This window comes from Lethenteron reissneri, chromosome 26 (assembly GCF_015708825.2).
Source record: "Lethenteron reissneri isolate LAM-NWPU_2019-01 chromosome 26, ASM1570882v1, whole genome shotgun sequence".
In the NCBI taxonomy this organism is placed as follows: domain Eukaryota; kingdom Metazoa; phylum Chordata; class Hyperoartia; order Petromyzontiformes; family Petromyzontidae; genus Lethenteron; species Lethenteron reissneri.
In genome coordinates this window covers 18279852-18304488 of record NC_083804.1, presented here as the reverse complement: position 1 = coordinate 18304488, position 24637 = coordinate 18279852, and the positions used below count along the sequence as shown (strand labels likewise).

General features: G+C 46.2%; 1 protein-coding gene across 4 annotated transcripts in view; it reads right to left on the bottom strand.

Moving 5' to 3' along the window:
• Positions 1 to 24637, bottom strand: part of DYNC2H1 (dynein cytoplasmic 2 heavy chain 1) — a 182025-nt gene that overhangs the window by 122606 nt on the left and 34782 nt on the right. For all 4 annotated transcript variants that reach the window (XM_061560348.1, XM_061560350.1, XM_061560351.1 and 1 more), the window contains exons 32-48: positions 21100 to 21212; positions 20442 to 20555; positions 19911 to 20046; positions 19522 to 19724; positions 15733 to 15915; positions 10831 to 11013; positions 10128 to 10351; positions 9284 to 9402; positions 8178 to 8374; positions 7465 to 7623; positions 6895 to 7000; positions 5729 to 5936; positions 5093 to 5222; positions 4189 to 4344; positions 3353 to 3642; positions 1040 to 1286; positions 313 to 464 (exon numbers count right to left, since the gene is read on the bottom strand). In XM_061560348.1, coding sequence (XP_061416332.1) covers positions 313 to 464; positions 1040 to 1286; positions 3353 to 3642; positions 4189 to 4344; positions 5093 to 5222; positions 5729 to 5936; positions 6895 to 7000; positions 7465 to 7623; positions 8178 to 8374; positions 9284 to 9402; positions 10128 to 10351; positions 10831 to 11013; positions 15733 to 15915; positions 19522 to 19724; positions 19911 to 20046; positions 20442 to 20555; positions 21100 to 21212 — 2920 coding nt within the window. The remainder of the gene's footprint in view (positions 1 to 312; positions 465 to 1039; positions 1287 to 3352; positions 3643 to 4188; positions 4345 to 5092; positions 5223 to 5728; positions 5937 to 6894; positions 7001 to 7464; positions 7624 to 8177; positions 8375 to 9283; positions 9403 to 10127; positions 10352 to 10830; positions 11014 to 15732; positions 15916 to 19521; positions 19725 to 19910; positions 20047 to 20441; positions 20556 to 21099; positions 21213 to 24637) is intronic.

The window sequence follows — 24637 nt, the reverse complement described above, 5'->3', positions numbered from 1 at the left end:
CAAAGATCCCCCATATAGCCCTGACAAAGTTTTGTGCTGTTACCGAGCACGTATGAAGGCTGGTACGGCACACAAGGAAGTGTGATAGCACCATGCCTGACCACCTTTGTCTCCCTAGTGGAAATTTTTATAGACGCACTCGTATATACACACATTCACCCAGATAAACACACTCATATAGAGTAAAAGCCCAATATAACGCAGCTCATTATACCGCGGATTCGGATATACTGCAGGTCATGTCCCCATTAACTTCATGTTAACCAGACAACGATTGAAGCTGGGTGAACATGTGTGTGTGTGAGCACCCACTCAATGCATGCTATGCGCAGGATGGACGAGAGGCGCGGGGAGAGTGGGTGGCGCCCAGAAGAGCCCCCAGCCGTCATGGATGCCACCACCTGCACCCCCTCCAGTCCCACCCACTCCAGTGCCTCGTCATAGAACCCACGGTACGTCAACACCTGCATCCAGAACCATCACGACACACACAATGTGATATCCTATGAGCCCACACCAAATATTTCATTTGCTGATACTACCTGAGGTGGCATAGTTGTAATGGTTCCAATTTCTTTATGTGATCAATAAATGTGAATTAGAAGATAACTTGAAATTGAGTGGATTGTGAAATAATTCACTATTATCAGCCATGTAAATACATTGGTGCGTCTTAGGTTTTTCTTCCTTAGGTGGTACCAATTTCTGCTCTGGCCAAAGGACTATTAAAGAGGTTATTAACACATGGAGATTTCGTTTTATTGGATAATCTAAACCATAGATCCTCACAATCACGCTATAGGAACCCTGGTCTTTTCGCCAGCTTTCTCTCACTTCTTCAATCTCCCACCCCCTGTTGTTTTGCCTGTTGCAAGAAGGCTGTCATATACCCCTTAAAGTCTCTATCTTCCTCTATTTTGGCCTCCACCTTCCACCGATGAAGGGAAGTGATACGCTGGTGCCCCACTAATCTAATTATCTCTATATATATCCTCCTCTCCCTCTTTGTCTTCCTCTCCACATTCACTCCGTGTCTCACCTGCTGCAGGAAGGCCGACAGCTGACTAGTGCCCCACTTGTCGGGCCGTGGAAGGTTGACATCCTTGAGGTGCAGTACGAGGCGCTCACAGTCGCGCGGCCGAAGGGCCCGGCCAGAGCCGCTGCTGACCAGGGCACAGGCCTGCGCCAATGTCTGTAGCACATGGTGCGGCGCTGTCTGCGCGCTGCAGTGAACCGTGGCCACACGCACCGAGCGCAGCCGCGAGAATGCCTGCCGGAGCAGTGTGCTGCTCTCACATACACACACAAAGACCTCAAATGTAGCCATACAGACTGTGGGGTAGGTACTGTTCGTGAACATCATTTATTTAAGCCAAAATAGTACAAGAGGAAGCAGTGTGGCCAGAATAATTCCTGGCTACCTTTGCCTCCCTGGTGATTATGTTTATACTCCGCAGCAGGTGAACCTTATGGCGAGACCCTGGGGTCCCATAAGCCCCTGGCTCTCGCGTAAACATTATATTATAATGTAAACAAAAACTTTGCTCTTTTTCACCAATGGGTTTGAAGGATGGTGGCAAGTGTTGTCTTGTTAAACTATGCCTTAAAAACTGAAAACTACTTACCTGCAGTACCTCTATTTAAATACACTATCGAAAAAATAATTTACACCCCTCTGTCAATCATCGTGTTTCTCAGTGTGGATTTGTGAACACACTTTGTAAACAGTACATAAAATTGTAAGCGTTTTCAATGCGCTGTTCATATTGTAACAAGCGTTTATACCAATGTTACTCTACAGAGTAGTGGGTCGCCACTCCTCTTATCCGCATTGGTACGAGCGGTATGTGGGGACTATGGTTTAACCGAAAAAAAAACCTATCTGCACAGATGCATACAGACAAGAGAAGTATTATCAAACAGGAGGAGGAATTAACGGTGCAACGCATCTCTTCTGTTAAATATCTGCAGGTAATAGAATTGTCATCGATTGATCCTGGATGCAGACATTGGTAGGTCACAAATAATAATGAAGATAAGAAAGCAGTTTCACTGTATTATGCATCCCGTGATGACAAATAAAGGATTTAAGTCGTGAATGATCCGCGCCAGGTGGGTCGCGGCATTGATGTGCGCGGTGGGACGGAGTCGCCAAAAATAGATTATTTACGATTTTGAATTCCGTTTATTGGGGAACCCGGGGTCCCACCATAAGGTTCAGGTGTTAATTTAAGGCCAAGCTGACTTACGGAGTTCTGATGATGATTCCTATGGTGGGAAACAAAAAACTTGTGGACTCAATCGGCTCTTACTTGGTTGAAATAAAGGTCCTAACTGAACCTAACCTAAGTTGGTGGATTCTAAGCACAGGGCATGAAGCTCTGGGCCACAAGTCCGTTTCATATGCACAGATAAAACATTTTATTCATTGTTCGTCTCAACTTTGCTCCTTACAGCACTCAAAATCTGAAGACGTTGTCATGACATCATGCTCACTGGCGCCTTCCAGTGGCAAATATAAAACATTTAGAAAATAGTTTAACATGACAACTTTTTTAAACCGTGATGTCACCAAGCAACACATTCTTGGAAACGACTTAACTGAAGTATTTTAATTGAAACAAAACGAGATCAGCAAAACACATCCTGCTCCTCACACATGGAACAATGTTTCATCTGATCTGCATTATGTCGATAATCTCTTCCACTCCAATTTTTAATAAGCTATTGTTTCTATGATACATATCAAATTGTATACAATCACAATTTTTACTAAATATAAAAAATGTCATGTGTTTTATTTAATTCTACCTTTGAATTACATTAAAATATGACCTGATTTGAATAAAGGTAAGACTACTCTCGATCTCCCAACTATCATCTTCACCATTACCATCCTCACCCACATCAACATACACTACAGCCGCCCCTCATCACCCACACCTTCACACTCAACACCATCACTCTCATAATATAGGTTTTTAGGTCAGATCGCGTTATTTATAAATGTGTCGTAACCCTCCACCACCCGACATGGCCAAACAGTAAAAAATGTGTCACTTTTTCAAAGGACAAAATAATTCACTTCTATAACCCACCGGTGTGCTGAAGAGAGAATCAACGGCATTTTAAGATTTGAGTAGTACGACGTTTCGCTAATAATTACAATCAGCTTCATCGGGCAAGAATGGTGAAGCTCTCCTGTTGCTTTCGGTCTTAAATAGAGCAGCAGCAGCAGCAGCAGGGTGACGTCATCATATAATTAAATTCAATCTGGTGCAGTGATTCGAGGCAAAGAGGGGGAGGGTGTTGTAATTATATAGATTGGTAGTCATTCAGCGTGCCCCTTCACCTCTTGCCGCAGCCCTCGGGCCCAACGAGCAGAAACGGCTGTGGGTGACGCTCGTCGAGCCAGGGCCCGAAAGTGTCGAGGGCACGTCGCGCGTGCGCCGTCAGCACGACAGGCGGCGGCCCCCATGCCTCCTCCGCATCGGTGGCAGTAGCTGTGGCGTTGGCGACAGCGGAAGCAGTGTCGGAGTCATAGCAGCAGAGCCGTGGGGGCTCTGAAGATGCCGGCGATGAAACGAACACATCGAGGGGACGACGAGGATCCGGGAGGGACTCACCAACCCAGCCAAACACCTGTTCGCATGGAGCCACAAACACAAAACGACACGCACACACACCCATTTGTGTCACTAAAAAGTGCTTAACGCATTCATCATTAACACTGCCCCATTACAGAAAAATATATAACACAATGACATTTCAGGCCATGGTCCTTCCTCAGCACAGAGACAACAAATATATATTGATTTTTTAATACCTCTCTTTGCCAATGTGTCTCTCTGCTTGAAGAATAGGTCACAAAAGCAATCCCATATGACTCATCGATACCGATATATACATATTCCACAGACTCATTTAAAGCTGAGTCGACCTTAGGAAAGACCAAAAAAAAAGTTCAGACACCACTTTCCAGTGACGTTAGGCATGGCCAGGAAACAAACTCAGGTCACTTCCCACATAAACCAATTACAGAAGTGAATGACCTTCAATCAGGATTTTGCAATCTTCCCACAGTAAGTCAAGCGCTTTAATCACAGCACATGTGCAACTTCTAGCAGCTGCAGCAGGAATAGAGTACAGGGGAAGGGAGACATGGGGTTAGATATGCCCCGCGCCCACCTCTTTAGCAAAGTCAAGTCGTGTCCGGGGAGGTAGGTTTGCGCCTAGACCACGGACGAGTCCTACGGCAAAGTGGGTTCGGTGAGAACAGCTGTGCAGGTGGGACAGCCCACTCATCACCACTGCCACTAGCGAGCACGGCACCACCTGCTCACTCTGCATGCATGGGTACACACACGCAAACGTGTGTGTCAGATTGAGCGACTGCACTTGCACAAGTGAGAGTTTGTGTGCAACCAGACGAGCGAGCCTGCGTGTGGGTGTGCTAGTGAGTGACTTAGTGTGTGTTTTTGGATGCATGTGTGTGTTTGCGTAAGTTAGTGTGAGTGATCTGCTGTACTTGTGCAAGTGACGATCAGCGAGCAATTGACTACTATGTGTGTGTGGCAAGCGGCTACTAATAATTTTATCTGCATGAGCAAGCAAGGCACTCTGTATACGTATAGCTGTCCAAGTGAATGAGTGTGCGCATATGAGCAAGTGTAAGATACGCAAATGTGACAGTAAGCAAGTGAGCAAGTGAGTAATGTTGTGAGTAATCAGTTGTGAGAGATAGTGAGCGACAAAAAATGAGTGATCAAGTGATCAAGTGAGTCAGTGTGATAGTGAGTGAGAATGAGCAAATGCAACAGTAACAGAATGAGTGAGCGAACGTGAGAGTGATCGATAGAGTTCAAAAGTCAGTTACAGTGAGCATTTTGCTGTGTGCTGAGCTCGTGTGCAAGTGAGTTAGTGTATGAATGTGAATATGTGAATGTAAGTGAGTGTGAGTATATATGCGAGTGTCACACCTGCTTGGTGACCCAGGAGAGGGCATGGTAAAGGTGCCCTGAGCTAGTGTGCGAGTGAGTGTGTGGAAGAGTGTGTGGGGATGGGAGCGTGTGAGTGTACGTGAGTGGCACACCTGCTTGGTGACCCAGGAGAGGGCACGGTAAAAGTGCTCATTGATCAATTCCCCCAGGTCATCACGCACTGCCTCATCCTGCCGGCTCAGCCAGGAACCAACTAGCGCACGCACATCTGTATCCTCATCACTACAACAACACAGCCGCATGGACAGCGACGTACATAGGAACACAACCACAACGAGCCATGTCCACCGATTACATATGCAATTCTCAATTGTTAACAAACTTGAAAATCAGTCCACGAATGAAACCTTCATTTTCTTATGGAATTCAACTGTACAAAGAAACGTCCACAGAGAAACACGTGCATGTCATGCATACAAATCTTATGCCCACGTACACAAATTGTAACACGTGCAGTAATTGCACTGGTATGCATTATGTCACATTTGCTCAAATTAAAGCTCCTTATTAAAATTGTTGCAGTTAATCACACCTAAAAACATTCGATTGTGGCAAAGGTAGGCTGTCTGGTATGTTTCATAGCAATTGGTCTGAGGGTTTTTAAGCTTCCGTGAAAACATGTAAAGTGTCTTTAAAGAGACAGAGATAATATTTCCCAGGTACAGCAATATGTTTCCTATGAACTCCCTCAACAATAAAAAAAAAAATGCCATATGTTGGTGCCGCACCTGAGGAAGATCATGCCCATACGGGAGACAGTTGCGGGAGAGGCACTGCTCAGGTCATGTGTCTCAAAGATGAAGTTGACGTTGGGACCAAACTGGATGCGCTCGCCGCTGGGCATCGTGAGCAGGCGGTTGTCATCAAGCACAGAGTTCAGGGACTCAATCCACTCGGGATCCACGTCGCCGTCACACACCACCCATGATTGCACATCTGTGACACACCCACACAGGCACATATTTCCTCTCTCGCCATACAGAATGGGGAGGCAAGGGCTGTTAGTAAGCACCCACTGAGGCTGGAACATCACACGAGTGGGTACTGTGGCTGGAATAAAAGAGCTTGTTATTTTCAAGTTATTTATATGTATTGCCCTTTTGTAATCCACTAGATGAGGACTTCCCAAAAACCACGTAGGTCATGGGGTGTTATTCGACCATACTTCACCACGTTGATCAGTCCAAGTTGGTGAAAATGGGGAGTAAAAGCATGGTAGTAGAGAAGCACACTCCATCAATGGTATTTTGCTGCACTACCCTCTGTACACGCAACAAAGTGTAGTCCTGCAGGCACATATAACAATCTGGCATGCATGGTGGTCACCTATTCAAGCACTGTCCAGGCTCAAACCTGCTTAGCTTCCAAAATTTGATTAAATCTAGTACATAAATGGGTGCATTATATCCTCCAGCCACTAGAGGCACTACATGCAAAACAATATAAAAAAAATGTTTTATCAAATCATAACTGCAAATTGTGACAATTGATCAAATAGTACCGGAGGCAATTCAATACTTGACTAATGCACGCACATACATGCGCGCGCATGTACACATGTAGCCCTGCAGCCACGTGCTCAATCATATACACACACATACAACAACAGTGACGTGCACTTTGAGACCACGTGACACTGCAAATATCAGTCGTCGACAAGTCCACTCAGCTCCACATCCTTCTGAACCACATTAGTCAATTTCTTTACCAGCAGTACCCCCTCTATCCGGCCAAACAGAAGCTGCTTGGGCATGTAGTGGCTGGGAATGCGGGCTACATGGCCCAGCCAACGCATCCTTGCCCACCAGAGGAGCTCACTGATGGGAATGTTACCAGATCTTGTGACATACATACGGACACATGCACACACAAACAGGTACACTCCGTCTCTGACCCTGTGGCTGCCGCACAACAGCACGGGCACTGGCTGTGAGGACGCCATCCGTCCACTCGCGCGTGTCCATATCAAGGTGTCCCAGCAGCTGGGCACGTGGCAGCGCCTGGGATCACGCCAAGGTCACAGTCAGACTCACAGCGCAACACTCAGTGAGCCCCGGCAAAGGGGGCAGCAGAGCTATCTCACACTTACGACAACTAATGAAGGTGATTAGATAATAACTGGGCTGGATGGCTGCGCAAGTAATAACATGTGTTAGATGGCTACGCTGGATATTGCAGTAACAGCATGTCTATATTGGATTATACTGGCAGATGTCTGGGTGGTGGACACCACACGGCATTTAAGTCAGCATTTAAGTATTCATGAGAATGACAGCCACCATTTACAACATCACAGCACACTCCAGTAGCGGCTGTTAAAAAGAAACATTTCTGTTTTGGAAAATGCTAGGTTCCTCAAACTCACTAAACTGAAAAACGGGCAATCCTGTTTGGAATAACTTTAGATTTCTACTCATTGTCAATGTAAACCCCAGCAATTTTGCGGGAGGTCGTGGTGCGAGACCTTGGGGTTGAGCGTGTGCTGGACGACGGTTCGGCCCAGGCGAGCAAGCGCCATCCGCAGAAGCGACCAAAGAGTCGACTTTCCAGCTCCACTTGGCCCCACCACCACCACGCCCGTGCGCTGGCGCAGCTGCTCATGCAACTCCAGCGCCTTTCTCACCTGCAAGTATGCAGCACCAGGGTTATCAAGGAGCACCATGACCGGGGAACAAGAGTTAGAGGAGAGCAGGGGTATTGAGGAAAGACGAACAGAGATCAGAAGAAATGAATGAAGATAAACAGAGATTGTATTCAGTGTAGAGAATGAAGGTCAGGGGGAAGGAGCACATGGAATCCAGTGGAGGCAAAGGGAGACCACCAAATAAAACAAGAGCAGACCAAGACAGAGACCAGGAAACGATGAAAAATACACAGACCAGGGGAAAAGAGGTAAAATAAAAATAAACTACAGTGCCCTACGGTGGTATTCTTGATTATGACTTAAAAGTGTTTTTTGGGATTTTATTGAAGCTTAAAGCCCTGGTGTGACATACAAGATAAAACCTTTTTTTTAGTTACAACTTGCTTTGAAATGGAAATGGCCAAGCAGGACCCTCGTGAAAAATAGTCTGAAACCACCTTTCTAAATGATTAATAGCATTATAACTAATTCGCCATTAGAATAACCAGCACTCTGCCAAATGTACCACTGCACACGAACCCCCTGCCACCTGCCTGCGCGTCCACGACGGCAAGACCCGCATGCGTGCACGCCTCCAGCAGAGCATTGTGCAGCTCCCCATGTTCCACGCCTCCCAGGTCCGTGCCGGGAAACACGTCGCGCACGAGGGCGTCGAACAGCGCCACGTCAGCGAACGCCAGCTTGGACAGCGTGTTCACGCGCAGCGCACGCACCACCAGCCCACTCTCATCTGCCGTGCACGCAGATGATGTTGAGACTCAACACATGGGTTCAAGAAGAAACGAGACACAGCCTGGGTGCTCCAGTACCTCCGCACAGGAGAATTGCTCCTTAAACAAACTAAAAGCTCCACAGATATGTACCTGGGCTGTGTGTCCAAGGCTGTCCAATACATGTTTTAAGTTTCACGAATGAGAAGAAATTACTTTAAAAGCTTCAAGTTATGGTTAAGCATATCATGTCACTCTAGTGATGTTATTGTGTTGCTGCTCCCATATATTTCATGAATACGCTCTTTAATGACGTCCTCGTATGTAAATGTATTTCTTTTGTTATTATTGCACAACATGTAATACATAACCTAGGTACATATTTGCTGATAAGAACAACTTGCTCAACTAAGCTTGAAAGAGTTATTACATTTCCTCTGTCCATCTGTCTGCATGAAACATGGGGGCACAATAATTCATGTAATGATGATCCAATATGAAATATAGTAAACATCTGCGTTGCTATTACGTACTTACCCTATAAAAACTAGACGAAACCCATCACTAAAACGTTTGCACCTTACCGGCCGAAGCCCACACACCTCCATTTCCAATGATGACATCATTACATGTAACATCATCTCTTGGTGTGGATTGAAACATGTTATCACAAATTAATTACTTCTAAGTACTAACACGTTTTGAAGAGTATTATAGAAGCCATGCATATGCTTGATTTTTATTCTATTTTCTTCCTTGTCTATGTTGCATCTTTCATTTGGTACCTACACACGAACTGATCAAATCGCTCCATCTCCCAGTAGACTTACTCTCGAGTATTAAGTCATTGAGACTCAAAGCTTTCTTGGATAAATAGAGATAAATATTATTTAAAATTAGGAGCCGTACAGAGACACGTGTGAACAAACCTATTTTCTTGTCAGCTCCTTCCTGCCTCGATGATTGCAAGAGACTGCCACAGCCCCTGAGGACTGTCTTTAGAGCACGCAGACCCCAGTCGTAATGCTGCTGTGGGCTCAGCAGCTCCCTGCACAAGATCAACACAGGCACAGAAACAAAACACACGGACCAGTCACTAAGGACTCCAATCAGCTTCAAACCCTCCCACACCACATCTCTTCTCTAACTTGTGCCACGTCCGTTTAGCCCTCCTCTATCTGGCCAAACAGAAACTGCTTGGGCATGCAGTGGCTTGACTTGTGGACTAAATGACCCAGCCAAAACAACCTCACATGCTGGAGGAGCTCACTTATGGGATTGTGTCCAGATCTTTTTGGACCTACACTTACACAAACAATTGTTTGGCCACTCACACATTCTCAAGCGCTTTATTGCTCACCCACACAAAGACAAAGATCCCCTGTTTAGCCTTAAAACACTTTTGGGGCAAGTGCTATTAGTGAGCATCTATGAAGGCCAGAACAGCACACGAGTGGGTGGGTGGCCAGTACCATGCCCGGCCGCCTTTGTCTCATCAGTGTCGACATTTACACATGACACCAGGTACACATTTGAGGTTGAGTCGGCCCAGGGGAGGCCCAGGACCAGTTCAGATAAACGTCACTGGTGTTGGCTCTGAGCGGAAATCGAACTCAGGTCGCTGGGATCGTAGTGTAGGGCGCGAACCGCTACACTACCGCACCCCATTTTTGCTCACCCACACTCACTCACTCTCACAAACACACTCTCCCACGGATAACTCACTCATAAACACACTTGCTCCCTGACACAAACCCACAATCGCTCTCTTACTTGGCGAGGCTAAAGATGGCGCAGAGCTTGGCACCGAGTGCATGAGCATCTGTGAACCCCTCCGAGTGCAGGATGACAGATGCAATGAGCTCGTTGTCCGGCCGCGTCATCGCCACGGGCCGGAATAGCTGCTTCAAGTTGTCCGGCAGCTTCTGTCTGCCGCCATAGCCCTTTCCGGCTGGGTTCAGGGTGATGAATATACCTGAATTGTGGTCTAAGACAACCTTGTGAGGGACAATTTGGGGGAAAGGAAGGGTGGTTAGAGGCATGAGCTATTTTCCTAATGCTTTTTGTGGCCTTGTTACAATCATAATCAACTATGATTATTTCATTTCCGGACGAAAGTTGACTTCCTCTTGGGTGAGATCCCTCCCTTGGCTGTTACTATCATTCTATTTAACCATAGGCCAACATCCCTTAGAGCAATGTACTCTTTTTAACAATTAAAATTATGTATTTAACCCACGTATGTTGTTTAATCCAAGTGTTTCTCTGTCTCTTTATGTAACTGCCAAACATGCATCTTTCCATGCTTTAAAAAAAAAGTTTTTGTTCCATTTTCTTTCCTACAAACGTCATACAATCGCACCAAACATTAAACCACTCATGTAACAACTCACATCGTTACAGCATAAATCACGACTCTCAGTTAAATACCATTCCATATACCACACGTCACATCAAGCCACACCACGCAGAACACCTGGCTGCCAAGCAGGGTGCAGCTGTGCGCACGGCATTTGAGCGCGTCCTGGATGGTGTGGATCTGCGTGGAAACGGCAGACAGCACTGTCTCCTCAAGACGGTTGAACTCATCAAAGCAGCCCCAAGCACCACACTTGACCAGCCCCACGAAGATCCGTCCAATGGCTCGCACATCGATTCCCTGGCAACATGATAATCATCATCAGTCAAGATCTATCCACTGCTGAACCAAGGCCTCCACAAGCAGGCAACATCTGTCACGATCTCGTGATGCACCAATCAACCAATCCCCTGTGCACAACATGTTTTCATAACTCCATTTCAGCATTAGAAGTCCTCTGGAGCATGTTCCCGCCGTTGGCTGCCATTGTCCTTACAAAATATTACCTTCAAATATTTAGCGAGATTGTTGTACACAACTCTTCTTGAGCACATCTTTACCTTCTCCCCAACTTTTAAGCCTTCTTTATTAAATTATTTTACAATTTCCATTCGTTAATTTCCATTTGTTGCGATGATTATGTCAGTGGCAAATATGAAACAGTTTATATTTTCTCATTTACATTCATGTATTTATTACTTACAATCCATACAAAAATCATGGTCGTTATTTGATTATAGAACATATTCTTTTTAATGAAATGTATTTACTTTCCTATTTTCATTGTGCCACGTTTAAACTCATTAATTTAATTTGCCTAAAGTAAAAAGTGGAATATAATTGCAGAGCATAGGCCTAACAAGACAAAGATATCTGGGTATAACCTTTAACTGACTCTTGGGGCAAGTGATGTTAACAAGCACCGATACAGACCGACACGGCACACAAGGGGGTTGGGGGCCAGCAACACCCATGGTCACCTTTGTTTCCCTAGTGGCGATGTTTATACATTGTATACGGTACTTATTTTAGTTGCCCTGGGGGAGGCCCAGGACCAGTTAGATAATTGTCACATGTGTTGGCCATGACCGGGAATCGAACTCGGGTCGCTGGGTTCGTAGCGCAGTGCGCTCATCTCTGCACTACCGCTCCCCACAGACATCTACACACACATAAAGCACACTTCTACTCACCCTCCCACTCGCTTCAACAACAACCGCCCTTCACCACAAAGTGGCGGTGATGTCACTACGGCCCTTGTGCCAGGCTAAGCGCACTTTAAAGCTATGTGAAGTGTCGAACGCCCGCTGGCAAGAGGTCATGTGACAGACACAGGTGCCATGAGTTGACTGACTGAGATGACTTGCCAATGCACCACCCGTGCCCCCTACTGTGCCAACTTGCTGTGTTTTAGCTGCCCGGCAGCTCCACTCGTTCTTGTGAACGTCACTCCTCTGCCCTCCATTGTTACTGGAAGGCGACTGCCTCCAACTGCCCAGTAGTGTCCTTCACAAGCCTCCTCCAGAGGCTGATCTTGACACCGCTGGTATCAGTCATCGACAAGTCAACTCAGTTCCACATCCTCTTGTACCACATTACTACATCTCTTCTCTCGCCCGTGCCGCACCTGTTTAGCCCTCTCGATCCAACCGAACAAAAGCTATTAAGGCATGCAGGCTACATGACCCAGCCAACGCAGCCTTCCCTGCTGGAGGAGCTCACCAATAGGACTTTGTCCAAATCTTTCAAGGTTTTGTGAGCTCTTCATACAATCCAGCCTGGTTAAACCCAGGATGGATTCTATGTAGGCCAGCCTAAATGTTTATAACCGGTAAAAATGTTCCATTAGGGGGGGGTCCACATTTCGAAAGCATAAAGAAGGAAGGGCATGACCGTGGACGAGAAGACCTGAAGCTTAGTGTGGAACGACAGACCAGGTAGCTTCCACACAGCGTTATGCAGCCAATGAAAAGATAATGCCACTCGACTGATTCACAGTGAGACCTCTGATGTCAAACCAGAGCTGGTCATAAGCATACTGCCCAGGTATGGAAACGTTTCCACTTTCTCCACAACTGCCCCATCACCAATGGGTAATTGAGGGGGTGAAGTGTTTGATGGCACAAAATACCCAGCCAGGTGCTTAGTTTTGATGGGACTGATGGTAAGGTCCCAGCTCTTAGTGGCAAACTCCAGGTTCAGCAACAGTGCCTCAAACTCCTCCTCTGAGTGAGCAGCAATCACCAGATCATCAGCATGCATAACATGGTTGACCAATAGGGAGTCATCCCTCGACCGCACCCGGGAATTGATCAGCCTCCCATTGTATCTGTACCAGATGAAAATTCCTCTGGTATAGCCATGGAAGACTTCTTGAACTATGTGGTCGAAAAAGATGTCAAATATTGTAGGAACCAGACGACATCCCTGTCACACCCCAAGGTGAACAGGGAATAGCTCTGACCCTGGCCACATAGCTTTACCCGGGTCTGCTCACCATCATGAAGGTTCTTAATGATTGTGAGCAGAGAGTCAGGGACCCCGAAAGTATGAATAACAACCCAGAGGCCAGGCCTATTGATGGTATCAGAGGCCTTGACCAGGTCAATAAAGCAGAGATGTAGGTCCTGTTAGAAGTCCATATGCCTTTTCGGTAGCAGATGGACAGAAAATATGGCATCTGTGCAAGACCACCCTGGTCTAAAACCACATTGAGGCCCCGCACGCCTCTCCTCAGCGTGCCTGGCAAGGCGATCTTGAATAATCCTTGCCAGGACCGTTCCCGGCACATTGAGGAGGGAGATGCCCCTGTAGTTGATCCAGTCTGTGCGGTTCCCCTTCTTAAATAGGGGGACCACCAGGGCATCCTTCCAATCCAGCGGAACCCATCCAGTAATTATTATGTCAAATTGGGCAATCTGCACACAAAGGCCAACCTCCCTCAGCATATTGCTTGGTAGATCATCTCTACCCAGTGTTTTTTTCCTGGTCTCCTATTCTGGATCGCCTTCCATACTTCCTCAACAGATGGCAGTTCAGCCAGCCACTCACAGGGGGTGACTACTTCTTCCAATATCTGAGGCACCACAGCACCAGCAGGGTCATCCCCACGTTGCCCCACGACGTTTTTCAGGCTAAGGGATTTCCCCTCCCCCAAGATCTCATAGAAATGCTCAATAAATCTGCAAACCTATTCATGGGGGTCGGAGATCAGGTCACCTTTCTTTCCTCCTATGATGGTGATAGGTGTGGCACTGCAAGTAACTTTTTTGATGGAGTTAAAGAGTGATTTGTGACCGTGGGCACACTCCATCTCCTCAGCAACCCGCAACCATTACTCATCCTTGCAGCGCCGCATGGCTCTCTCTCTGAACCTCTGAGCGAAGGCTGCAGTAATCTTCCTCATTCTCTGATATGGGATGCCGTAGATGGTGGGGGTGGGCCTGTTGCTTTATCTCAGCCAGTGGGAACACCTCCTCTGTTGGCGAGGGTCTCTGGGAGTGTTTGGACCGTGTACCCAAAGCAGCCATTGCAGCTGCATGAGCCACAGTCGTAAACCTCCTCCATTTTCCCTAGGCATCAGGAAGTGGGGACGATGCCAACCCCAGCTGCAAGCGATGGTGTACACTAAGGCAAGCACATGTTACAGATGACAAGTCGATCGTCAGTAGTCAGATTACGTCCATGTTAGTTCTGGTGTCAAGGACATGGGCCCGCATCTGCTGTTCCACCACGATATAGTCCAGCAGATGTTCTTGCTTGGACCCGGCGAGCATCCATGACGTTGTGTGGATGCACCGATGCTGGAATAGCGCGGTGGTAATTACAAGCCGATGGGCTGCACAGAAGTTTAGCAGCCTCCTACGGTTGTTATTGAGCTGATCTGGCCCATGCCCAGGTGCCAGCATCATGACCTACTCGGGCATTATAGTCACCCAACAAGATGACTCTCCCAAGAGGCCACTTTATCTAGCACCTGTGACAGGAAGTCATAAAAGGCATCTGACTCATCGGCCTTGCCTGCATCCCTCCACTCATGTTCATCTTTGGTGGAGGCGTAAGCAACCACCACCACTCCTCGCCTCTGGTCGATTGGAAGGTGAGCCCACAATATCCTGGTGCTTACAGCTTTCCACACCTCACCGTGACGCTCCCACGCCCCCTTCATTCTTTTGTTCAGAAGAATTGCGACTCCCTGAACTCTCCTGCCCCGAGAAGACGACTGTCCACCCCTCATGGTGACTGGAGCCAGAGCCAGTCCACAGGACTTCCTGAATACAGGCAGAGATCCAGGCAGTACCGGTCCAGCTCCCGACAGAGGAGTGACAGCCTTTCCTCTTCAGTGATCGTTCGAACATTCCACATGGCCACTCGAAGTGGCTTATTGCTTGTTGTGGAGGAACCCTGAGGATAAGAATTCAGTCTCCTGGCTCTGCAAAATGGGGTTTGGCCAGGAAACGTCATAGACGCCTGTCCCTCCAGGGCCTCCGGCACAAGCTTTGTTCTATATTTTGCACGTAGTTCAGTAGTAGTTGAATTGAAGGTAGAGAGCTTACTAGCCCCTCGCACCCATCCAGAGTCCCCATTTGGCTGCTGTGGTGGCTACAAGCGCCATGAGGGGAATAACCGATTTTGGAATTGGCCTTCCCTCCATGGCATTGCTCACATCCACCACAGCGTTACCGTCCAGCACCACTGAGGAGGTAGGAAGTTGTTCTCAACACACACACATTCACTATGATTAGTCACACACACATACATGGTCCCATTCTCTTGAACACACTCCCAATCACACTTCCACTTACAAACACCCACTCACACAAACTTTCACACACTTTACACATAGAACCCATTCCCACATCCTTGAAAAACAATTGTGTATAGGAAATGGTAAATGACTAAACTTATACAAGTACATTTTTACTTAAATAAGGTGAGTTACTGAACACTTGGTGACACATTCACACTCACCCACTCAGTGCATATGCCCGTACCATGCCTGCCAGTGTGCATCCTCACCTCATCGCAGTTGAAGACAAGGACCTGGCGGCCGAATAGGCCACCCAGTGCCTTGACGGATTCGGTTTTGCCAGTGCCGGCGGGGCCATAGGGATTTCCACCGAGCCCCATGCGCATGCCCTGTGTCAGCGTCAGGTAGCACTTGTCTGTGAGTGGGGTGTGTACTAGCTGCTGGGCATTACCCTGGGAAGGCACAGGACACACATGAGACACAGAGGATGGTACATGAATGATCGGGAACAGACACCAACTGGCTGTGCTGTACCTACTCCGACACTCTGCTCAGAGCGTGGAAACTGCCAGTGCTGCCTGCCTGATATTGCTGTCAGTCTGCCTACTTGGGTTGCTGGATTGCCTGCCAACCTGTTCTGCTGGCTGCCCGTCTGCATTACTGGCCCATCGGCCTGCGCTGCTGACCTATCGGTATATGGACTGGTCTGCCGGCCTGCCTTCTGGACTCCTGGAGTTGATGGCACCCTGCCTGTCTGTTGGTCTGGTTGTCGGGTCTGCCTGACTGCCTGCCGGTCTGCCTGCTTGAATGCTGGTCTACTTGGGTTGCCGTGCTGCCTGGGATAGTGCTCCTGGCCCTGCCTGGGCTGTGCTTCCTGGTGTCAATTTGCAGCTCTCCCGCCGACTTCAGCATTTTCTTGCTGTAGTTGCCCCACCTGATGAAGTTCGCTTGTGTTGCGATCGAAACGTCGTGATTTGTTTTATTTAATTTAATTTATACCTACGTGACTTTACCGAAAGAACCAAAGAGTATGGATTCCGGAGTCCCGAAAGCTTCAAATCATGATTGTAAAGAAATAATTTTATTCTATATTTATTATGGCATTATCATTTTTACTCGCTTCACTTTATTTCTTAAGTTTGTCATTGCAGTTTTCATCATATTCAGCCATTTCTACTGCCTGTTATGATTTACACATTGCCTTCTTTAAGTGTTCTTCTTTATCTAAAATTTCACAATACTTTACCTTCCCACCCTTGTATGATAAACTGTATGTCTTATACTTGACACAACCTTTAAAAAATATTTTGTTTTCCAGATTTGTCAAGTACTAGATTATTAAATCTAGTAATTGAGATAAATGTGTAAAATCCTGGGTATAAGTGTTTTAATACTGCTATTGTGAAGTACAGGAATTGAACCTAACCCTGGACCAAATTATGTATTGCGACAACCAGCAGTTACTACGTTTCATTAGATTTTTTGTTTATATAATAGGATTTGAAATTATTCATATACATATTCATGAGGTTTTAAATAAATGTGATACATTCAAATTAGAAATGTATCAATTGGGCCCAATTGTTGATACATGAAACTATATTTTCAATAGTTTACGTAACAAACAAAACTGTGAAGAATTATTCCTTGACTTATCATAGGCCTTTGACACTTGATCACAACATCTTGTTGGCTTCTCTTGATCAACTATGGTTTGAGAATATGCATTGGTTTGAGTAAAAAAATATTTGTGATCAACTTAATGTTGTTAACCAGTAAGACATGCCATCTAGTTTGGTTAGTACAGGGTCGAGAACCTTTCAAAGAAGAGACATTTTTTTGTTTTTGTCTTTGACCAAAAACTTTGAGAGCTGCATCACACATATAACTACTTATTCTTGGTTCTTTCGGTATAGTCACGTAGAAGGGAAACAATAAAATAATAAAAATATAAAACAATAAAATTCTCACGACGTTTCCACTGCAACACAAGCAATCATCATCAGGTGTGAAAACTACAGCAAGAAAATTTGACAAAAGTGGCGTTTTTTTCTTAACGCTAACACCACGGACAGTGATTTGGCAGTTGTTCAGATGGACGAGTATGAGTCCATCTATGTTCGGTAAAGAGGAGGGGGGAGCAGAAAATGAAATGCGGTCTGAAAGTCACCGTAAGCGTGAACACAATCAATTAAGACCCGAAATGGTTTATCAAATCCTTCAAATGATTGCTAAGCCAGAATCCATCTTCTCGATTGAAATTGTCTTTGTTTGTATATGTGGATAGCCTCATGAACGAATCTCTCATGCTAGCCAGATGGCTTGCAGAGAACCTCTGTCCACATATACAAACACAGAGACAATTTCAACCAAGGTCAGAAGACATTTTCACCGGGATATTTTTATTCACAAGGCTATTTATTGTCCAAAGATCTTCTCTTTACTTGCTTGACCTATTATTACCATGAGACAATCCAAAAAATCTGCGACAGGCATCTGATTGTCTGTTAACAGTACCCAGATTTCACAGACAAATTGGCTCAAAATCATTTAATATAGCTGTCCCAAAGTTTTTGAACCACCTGGTTTCATCTAATGGCACCTCGAGTCTGCTGACTCTTAAATCACTAAAGTCTAAGTGTAAATGCAATTTGACAAAATAATTGATATTTCTAAGTGTTTGTTTTTTAAATATGTAATTGTGTAATTATTTTATGTTGTCTGCCAGCAGAATCGCCCTTGAAATAGAGCTTCTCAGCTCAATGGGCTTCACTCAGGAAATTAATTTATGATGTTGATCCTCCACTTCCTGTTGCTGCCACAGTCCAGTTGTCACCAGTTGCTTCCTAGCATCATTCACTAGCTTCCTCCAAAGAGGCCGATTCTGAAATCGTCAGTTGCAAGTCCACTTAACTCTTGGAAACATTTGTACCTCATTAGCGCATCATGTATATAAAGACAAATATCTCCTTCATAACCATACAGACTGCTGTGGTAAATGCTGTTAACAAGTACCTGTGAAGGCCAGAACAGCACATTAACAGGTGATGTGGCTGGCCTCACAGCTGGTTGCCTGTCTCCTCAATACTGATGTTCACACTCTACAAGGCACTCAATGGAGACGAAGTCTTTCTCGTGTTCCAGTTTCCTTAAATTATGCCACTCGCATAAAATTAGTCAAAATCCCAATGCAAGACCCTCCTGAAAAAAGAGTTTTAAGACTCAACGAGGTGTTTCTGGATATATTTAATCAAATCAAATTTAATATTTATCGAGTGCTCTCGCTCAAGGTGCTTGACATAGTTTACAAAAAATCGTGACAGAATAGAAAGACGTAGATGGCAAGGAGTGCAAGAATTTAGGAATGAGTGGCCACGACATAGGGTACTTATGGACCACGAAAGGGTAGGGAAGGGCCAGAAAGGAGTTGGGGTGAGGGGAGGAAAGAGGAATACAATGGGCAATAGATCAAAGGTAAGCTGATATCGTCAAGGAGCATAAACCATCACGCGAATCCAAGTCATCCTCGCAGGGGCTTTTGGCTAGCCATTTAAGACGGCCACTGCATCGCGCGCTTTTAGATGCGATTCGGCGGCTGTCTAGAATGCCCTTCCTTCCAACATGAGGAAGCCACTGGACCTATACACTTTTAAATGTAGATTGAAAACCCATATCTTGAGAACTACTTTTTGTGTTTAGTTTGTTGTCCTTCCCCGGCACCTCCAGTTAAGCATAGTTAGCTACATACAGTGCGAAAGAAGTTCAACATATGTACATAAAAATAAAGAGCAATGGGTGGAATGGTACCATAGTGGTTCGCGCACTCAGTTATGAGTGGTATTTGAATTGGTCCTGGGCCTCCCTTTTACTAAGCCACACTAGCCAGCGTAATGAAGCATGTTCAAACAATCCAATGACCAACACAACACATGGTAAGCTTTCCTCCAGCAATATTCGTGACAATAATTTCTGTGACCATAAATCGAACTCTGGTTATTGGCCTCACAGAGCACTGCATGAACCAATGCACCACCATCCAAATATGCACCCACACATACCTGGTACTCATAGGTGTACAGGAATTCAGCATCCACCATGCGTGTGACGCAAGTTCCGTCAGAGCGGATGTAGAAGCGGAGCTGTCTCTGCCAGTCCCAGTGGTGGATGTCTCTGGCGCCAGCTGTGTTGAGGGTCTGCGCCACATCTAGGGCATGCACTGCGTCGAGCACAAGCGCCTTCAGCTTCAGCGCCAGCACCGGGTCTGTAACGGGTACACACAGAGACGTGCAGACACTTGGGGACATGCGAATCGAGCCAGAGGAAGATGGTGTAAGTGCAGCTTCAAATTATACCTCACAACCAGAAGTGGTCAGCATCTAATAGCCCCTGGAATCAGATGAATGAAGACAAGTGGCAACTCACCTCGTGTATCTGTATGTGTGCGTACCTGTGTGTGTACCGGTGAAACGCGTGTATGCCTGGATCTTTTCACGCAACTCCACCTCCAGCTGAGACAGCCCCAACGCCGGCAGCGCTCGTTCCACATCCCCTGTGAATCGGACTCGCTCAGCCAAGCACAGAACCTGCTCACCCGGGAACACGTGAGACACACACCAAGGCATGGTACGAGTGTGTATTCAAGTGTGTGCATGAGTAAATATGCGTGTGGGTGTGCGTATTATGTATTAGGGGTATAACAATGAACAAACCTTCTGACCCGTCCCTACTAGACATCTGTGAAAAAATAACTTCATAGCTCATCGGATTTCTCCAGGATATAATAAGATTCTGACTCTGAATGGGAGCCAATCTAGTGGCTGTAGAAGTGATGCAAATTGATAAAAGAATAAAACATTCCTTCCACATGATTTCATGAATGTATTGAGCTGAGCAATCAATATTAATTATGAATAAATGCATCATTCCCCACTACAGAGCACATGTGTATGTGTGAATGAGTGCACGTGTGTGAGCGAACCTGAGATGGGTACTGAGAGGGGTCAATGTCCCCACTCTTGCCATTCTTCAGACACTGCACCAGCAGCTGCTTCAGTGTCTGCCGCATCTCCTCAGCCAACGTGCCCAGCCACACCTGGACACCAAGAGCCACACACACACCTCATTAACGCTGAGGACATCACGCACGAAAATTGCACAAACCGCTGGTCTTGTGTATGGTAGTGCTGTTGCCAGCATTAAAGATTGTAGTATTAATGGAACTTCTAGAAGTGTTGCTGTTTGTGTTGTCGGTATGTGTCGTGTTGGTAGAGTTGCTGGTGTTAATAGTCATAGTCATGATAATAACATCGCAGAAAGAGTTTCTGAAATGAAGATCGCGATGATCGTGGTGATTGTAATGTTGATTAAGGTGATGATCCTCATGCTTATATAGTTTCTATTAGTGTTATTTGGTGGTGATAAACGTGGTATGAAATGTGTTCATAGCATCACTGGCAGTGTTGTACTGTTTCTGAAGATCTGTTGATTATGGTGATGATAGTCGTGCTGCTCGTAGTGTTGCTCGTGGTGAAGACAGCATATTTGTGGTAGCAATGAAACTTGTTTTTTTTTTCTGGTAGTGTTGAAAATTGGTATTTATGGTAGCGATGACGCTGGTGGGGAAGCTAAGCTGTCACCTCGACGTCAGCCGTGACCTCCACTTGCTGTCTGAGTGGCACCAACTCCCCCTCCAGAGATCGCATAGCCATGATGTGATGACAGCCATCATCAAACTCGACGCTGTGAATGCCTGCACACAAGAGAAAAAGATCCCCGTGTAAAGCCTTAAGAGACTTTTGCGGTAAGTGCTATTAGCGAGCACCTGTGAAGGTTGGCACAGCACACAAGGGGGTGGCCAGCACCAGACCGGCCAGCTTTGTCTCCCCAGTGCTGATGTTTATACACATGAGGGTGTTATTTAAGGCCATGAGCAGGAATCGAACTCGGGTCACGAGATTCAGAGTGCGCGCTTATCACCACACTACTGCTCCCCACAGATAACAACAACCGACATTCACGACTAAGCGGCAGTGACATCACCATCGTGCTTGTGCCAGGCTATGTGCACTTTGAGGCCACATCAAGTATCAAAGGTTCAATGGTGGGAGGTCACGGGACAGACCCAGGTGCCATGGCTTTACTGAGAAGACTGGCAGATGCACCAACTGTGCCCTTACAGTGCCAACTTTCTGTGTTTCAGCTGCCCGGTGCTCAGCTCGTTATTATGAGCATCACTCCTCTGCCCACCGTGGTTGTTGGGGGGCAACTGCCTCCAACTACCCAGGAGTGTTCTTCACAAGCCTCCTCCACAAAAACCGATCTTGACCCCGCTGTTACCAGTCATTGGCAAGTCCACTCAGCTTCATATCCTCCTGTATCACATCAGTCCATCTCTTTTCTAGCCCGTGTCATGCCTGTTTAGCCCCCTCTATGCAGCCAAACAAAAGCTTTTTGGGCATGCGGTGTCTGGACATGTAGGTTACATGCCCCACAGCCAACGCAACCTTGCCTGCTGGAGGAGCTCACCGATGGGACTATGTTCAGATTTGTGAAGGATCTGTGAGCTCCTCACACAATCCAACCTGGTTAATGCCAGGATGAATCGTAGGCACGCCAGCCTAAAGGTTTTGAACCGGCGCAGATGTTGCAACAGACCAGGTAGCCTCCACACAGTATTGCGCAGCTGATGAAAAGATAAAACTGCCTGACTGATTCGAAGTGAAACATTTGCTGTAAAACTGGAGCTGGTCATAAGCATACTGCCCAGGTATAAAAACTTTTCCACTCTCTCCACAACTGCCCCATCACCAATGGGGAGTTGAGGGGTGGAGTGTTTGATGACACAAAATACCCAGGCAGATGCTTAGTTTTTATGGGACTGATGGCAAGGACACACCTCTTAGTAGGACACTCCAGGTTCAGCAGCAGCACCTCCAACTCCGTTTCAGCAGCAATCACCAGATCATCAGCATACATAACATGGTTGAACAATAGGGAGTCATCCCTCGACCACACCCAGGAATCGATCAGCCTCCCATTGTATCTGTACCAGATGGAAATTGCTCTGGTACAGCCATGGAAAACTTCTCTGAAAAATGTTAAATATTGTAGGAACCAGAGGACATCACTGTCACACCCCAAGGTGAACAGGGAATGGCTCTGACTCCTGGCCATGAAGCTTTACCCGGGTCTGCCCACCATCATGAAGGGTCTTAATGATTGTGAGCAGAGAGTCAGGGATGCTGAAAGAACGAAGAACAACCCAGAGGCCTGCTGTATCAGACAGACATAATTTTTTTGGCAATTGTGCAATACAGCCCTGGCCTGAAACCACATTGGGGCTCCGCAAGCCTCTCCTCAGCATGCCTGGCAAGGCGATGTTGAATAATCCTTGCCAGAACCTTTCCTGGCACACTGAGGAAGATGCCCCTGTAAATGTTAAGGTCTATGCAGTCCCCCTTCTTAAAGAAGGGGACCACAAGGTCATCCTTCCAATCTTGGACCACTGGATAGTGGTCCAGACTATTGTAATAATGACATAAAGGGGAATCTGCACATAAACGCGATCTTCCCTCAGCAGTTCGCCTGAGAGATCATTCCTGCCCGGCATTTTTCCTGGTTTTAGACTTTGGAACACCTTCTCTACTTCAACAGAGGGCACATCAGCCAGCCACTCACATGGAGTGACAGTTTCTTCCAATATCACACAAAGGCTTTCGTGACCAATATTATCCATAATAGGTTTTGTTTGGGTTAGATCGCGTAAATATTAACATGTCGTTGGCTAACAGTGATGACATCACATTTACCCCTTCTATTTAAGACCGAAACACGAGGAATTCTCCACAATGATGGCTTTCACCTGATGAGTCTGGTTTTAATTACCCGCGAAATGTCATACTTGATTTGTAAATGTGGGGTTACTCTCCAACACACCCCTGTGCTGAACTAGTAACAAATTAGCATGTGTTTTTTTTACGTGACAAACCTTACTAATTGGCTGTGTCAGGTGATAGTGGATTTAATAACACATTTATATTTACTCTATCTAACCCAATATTTGAGGCACCACAACCCCAGCAAGGGTATCCCCACCTTGCCAAACTATGTAATCTGGACTGAGGGATTTCCCCTCACCCAAGACCTCACAGAAATACTCATAAAATTAGTTAACCTGTTCCTGGGGGTCAGAGATGGAATCACCATTCTTTTCCCGAAGGATGGTGATAGGTGTGGTGCTGCAAGTTACTTTTGTGATGGAATTAAAGAGCGAGTTGTGATCGCAGGCTACTGAGGCTGATTTCACCTCCTCAGAAATCCGCGACCACCACTCATGTTTGCAGCGCCACACAGCTTTCTTTCCGAATCTCCGAGCGAAGGGTGTGGTAAGCCTCCTCATTCTCTGGCGTGGGATGCTGTAATCGCATTTTCTCAGCTAGCCGGAACACCTCCTGTCAGTCAGGCTCTCTGGGGAGGTCTGGACCGCGTACCCAAAGCAGCCATTGCAGCTGCATGAGCCACAGTCCTAAACCTCACCCATTTCCCCTCGGCATCAACAGGAGGGGGGAACGATGCCAACCCCAGCTGCATGCGATGCACTCCACGCTCGGGTATGGGCAGGATCATAAGTCTTATCCAAAGCTGCTCAAACTGCCTACATGACTTAAGTCCTTTATTTGTCACCACGGTATGCATAATACAGTGAAACTGCTCTCTTATCTTCATTATTATTTGTGACCTACCAATATCTGCAGCCAGGATCAATCGATGACAATCCTATTACCTGCAGATATTTCACAGAGGAGATGTGTTGCACTGTTAATGCCTCCTGTTTAATAAAACTTGTCTTCTCCGTATGCATCTGTGTAGATAGTTTTTTTTTGCGGTTAAGCCATAGTCCCCACATACCGCTCGTATCAATGTGGATAAGAGAAGCAGCGACCCACTACTCTGTAGAGTAACATTGGTATAAACACTTGTTAAAATAGGAACAGCGCATTGAAAACGTGTACTAGTTTACGTACTGTTTACAAAGTGTGTTCATAAATCCACACTGAGAAACACGATGATTGACAGAGGGGTGTAAAACATTTTTCGATCGTGTATTTAAATAGAGGTACTGCAGGTAAGTAGTTTTCAGTTTTAAATGCATAGTTTAACAAGACAACACTTGCC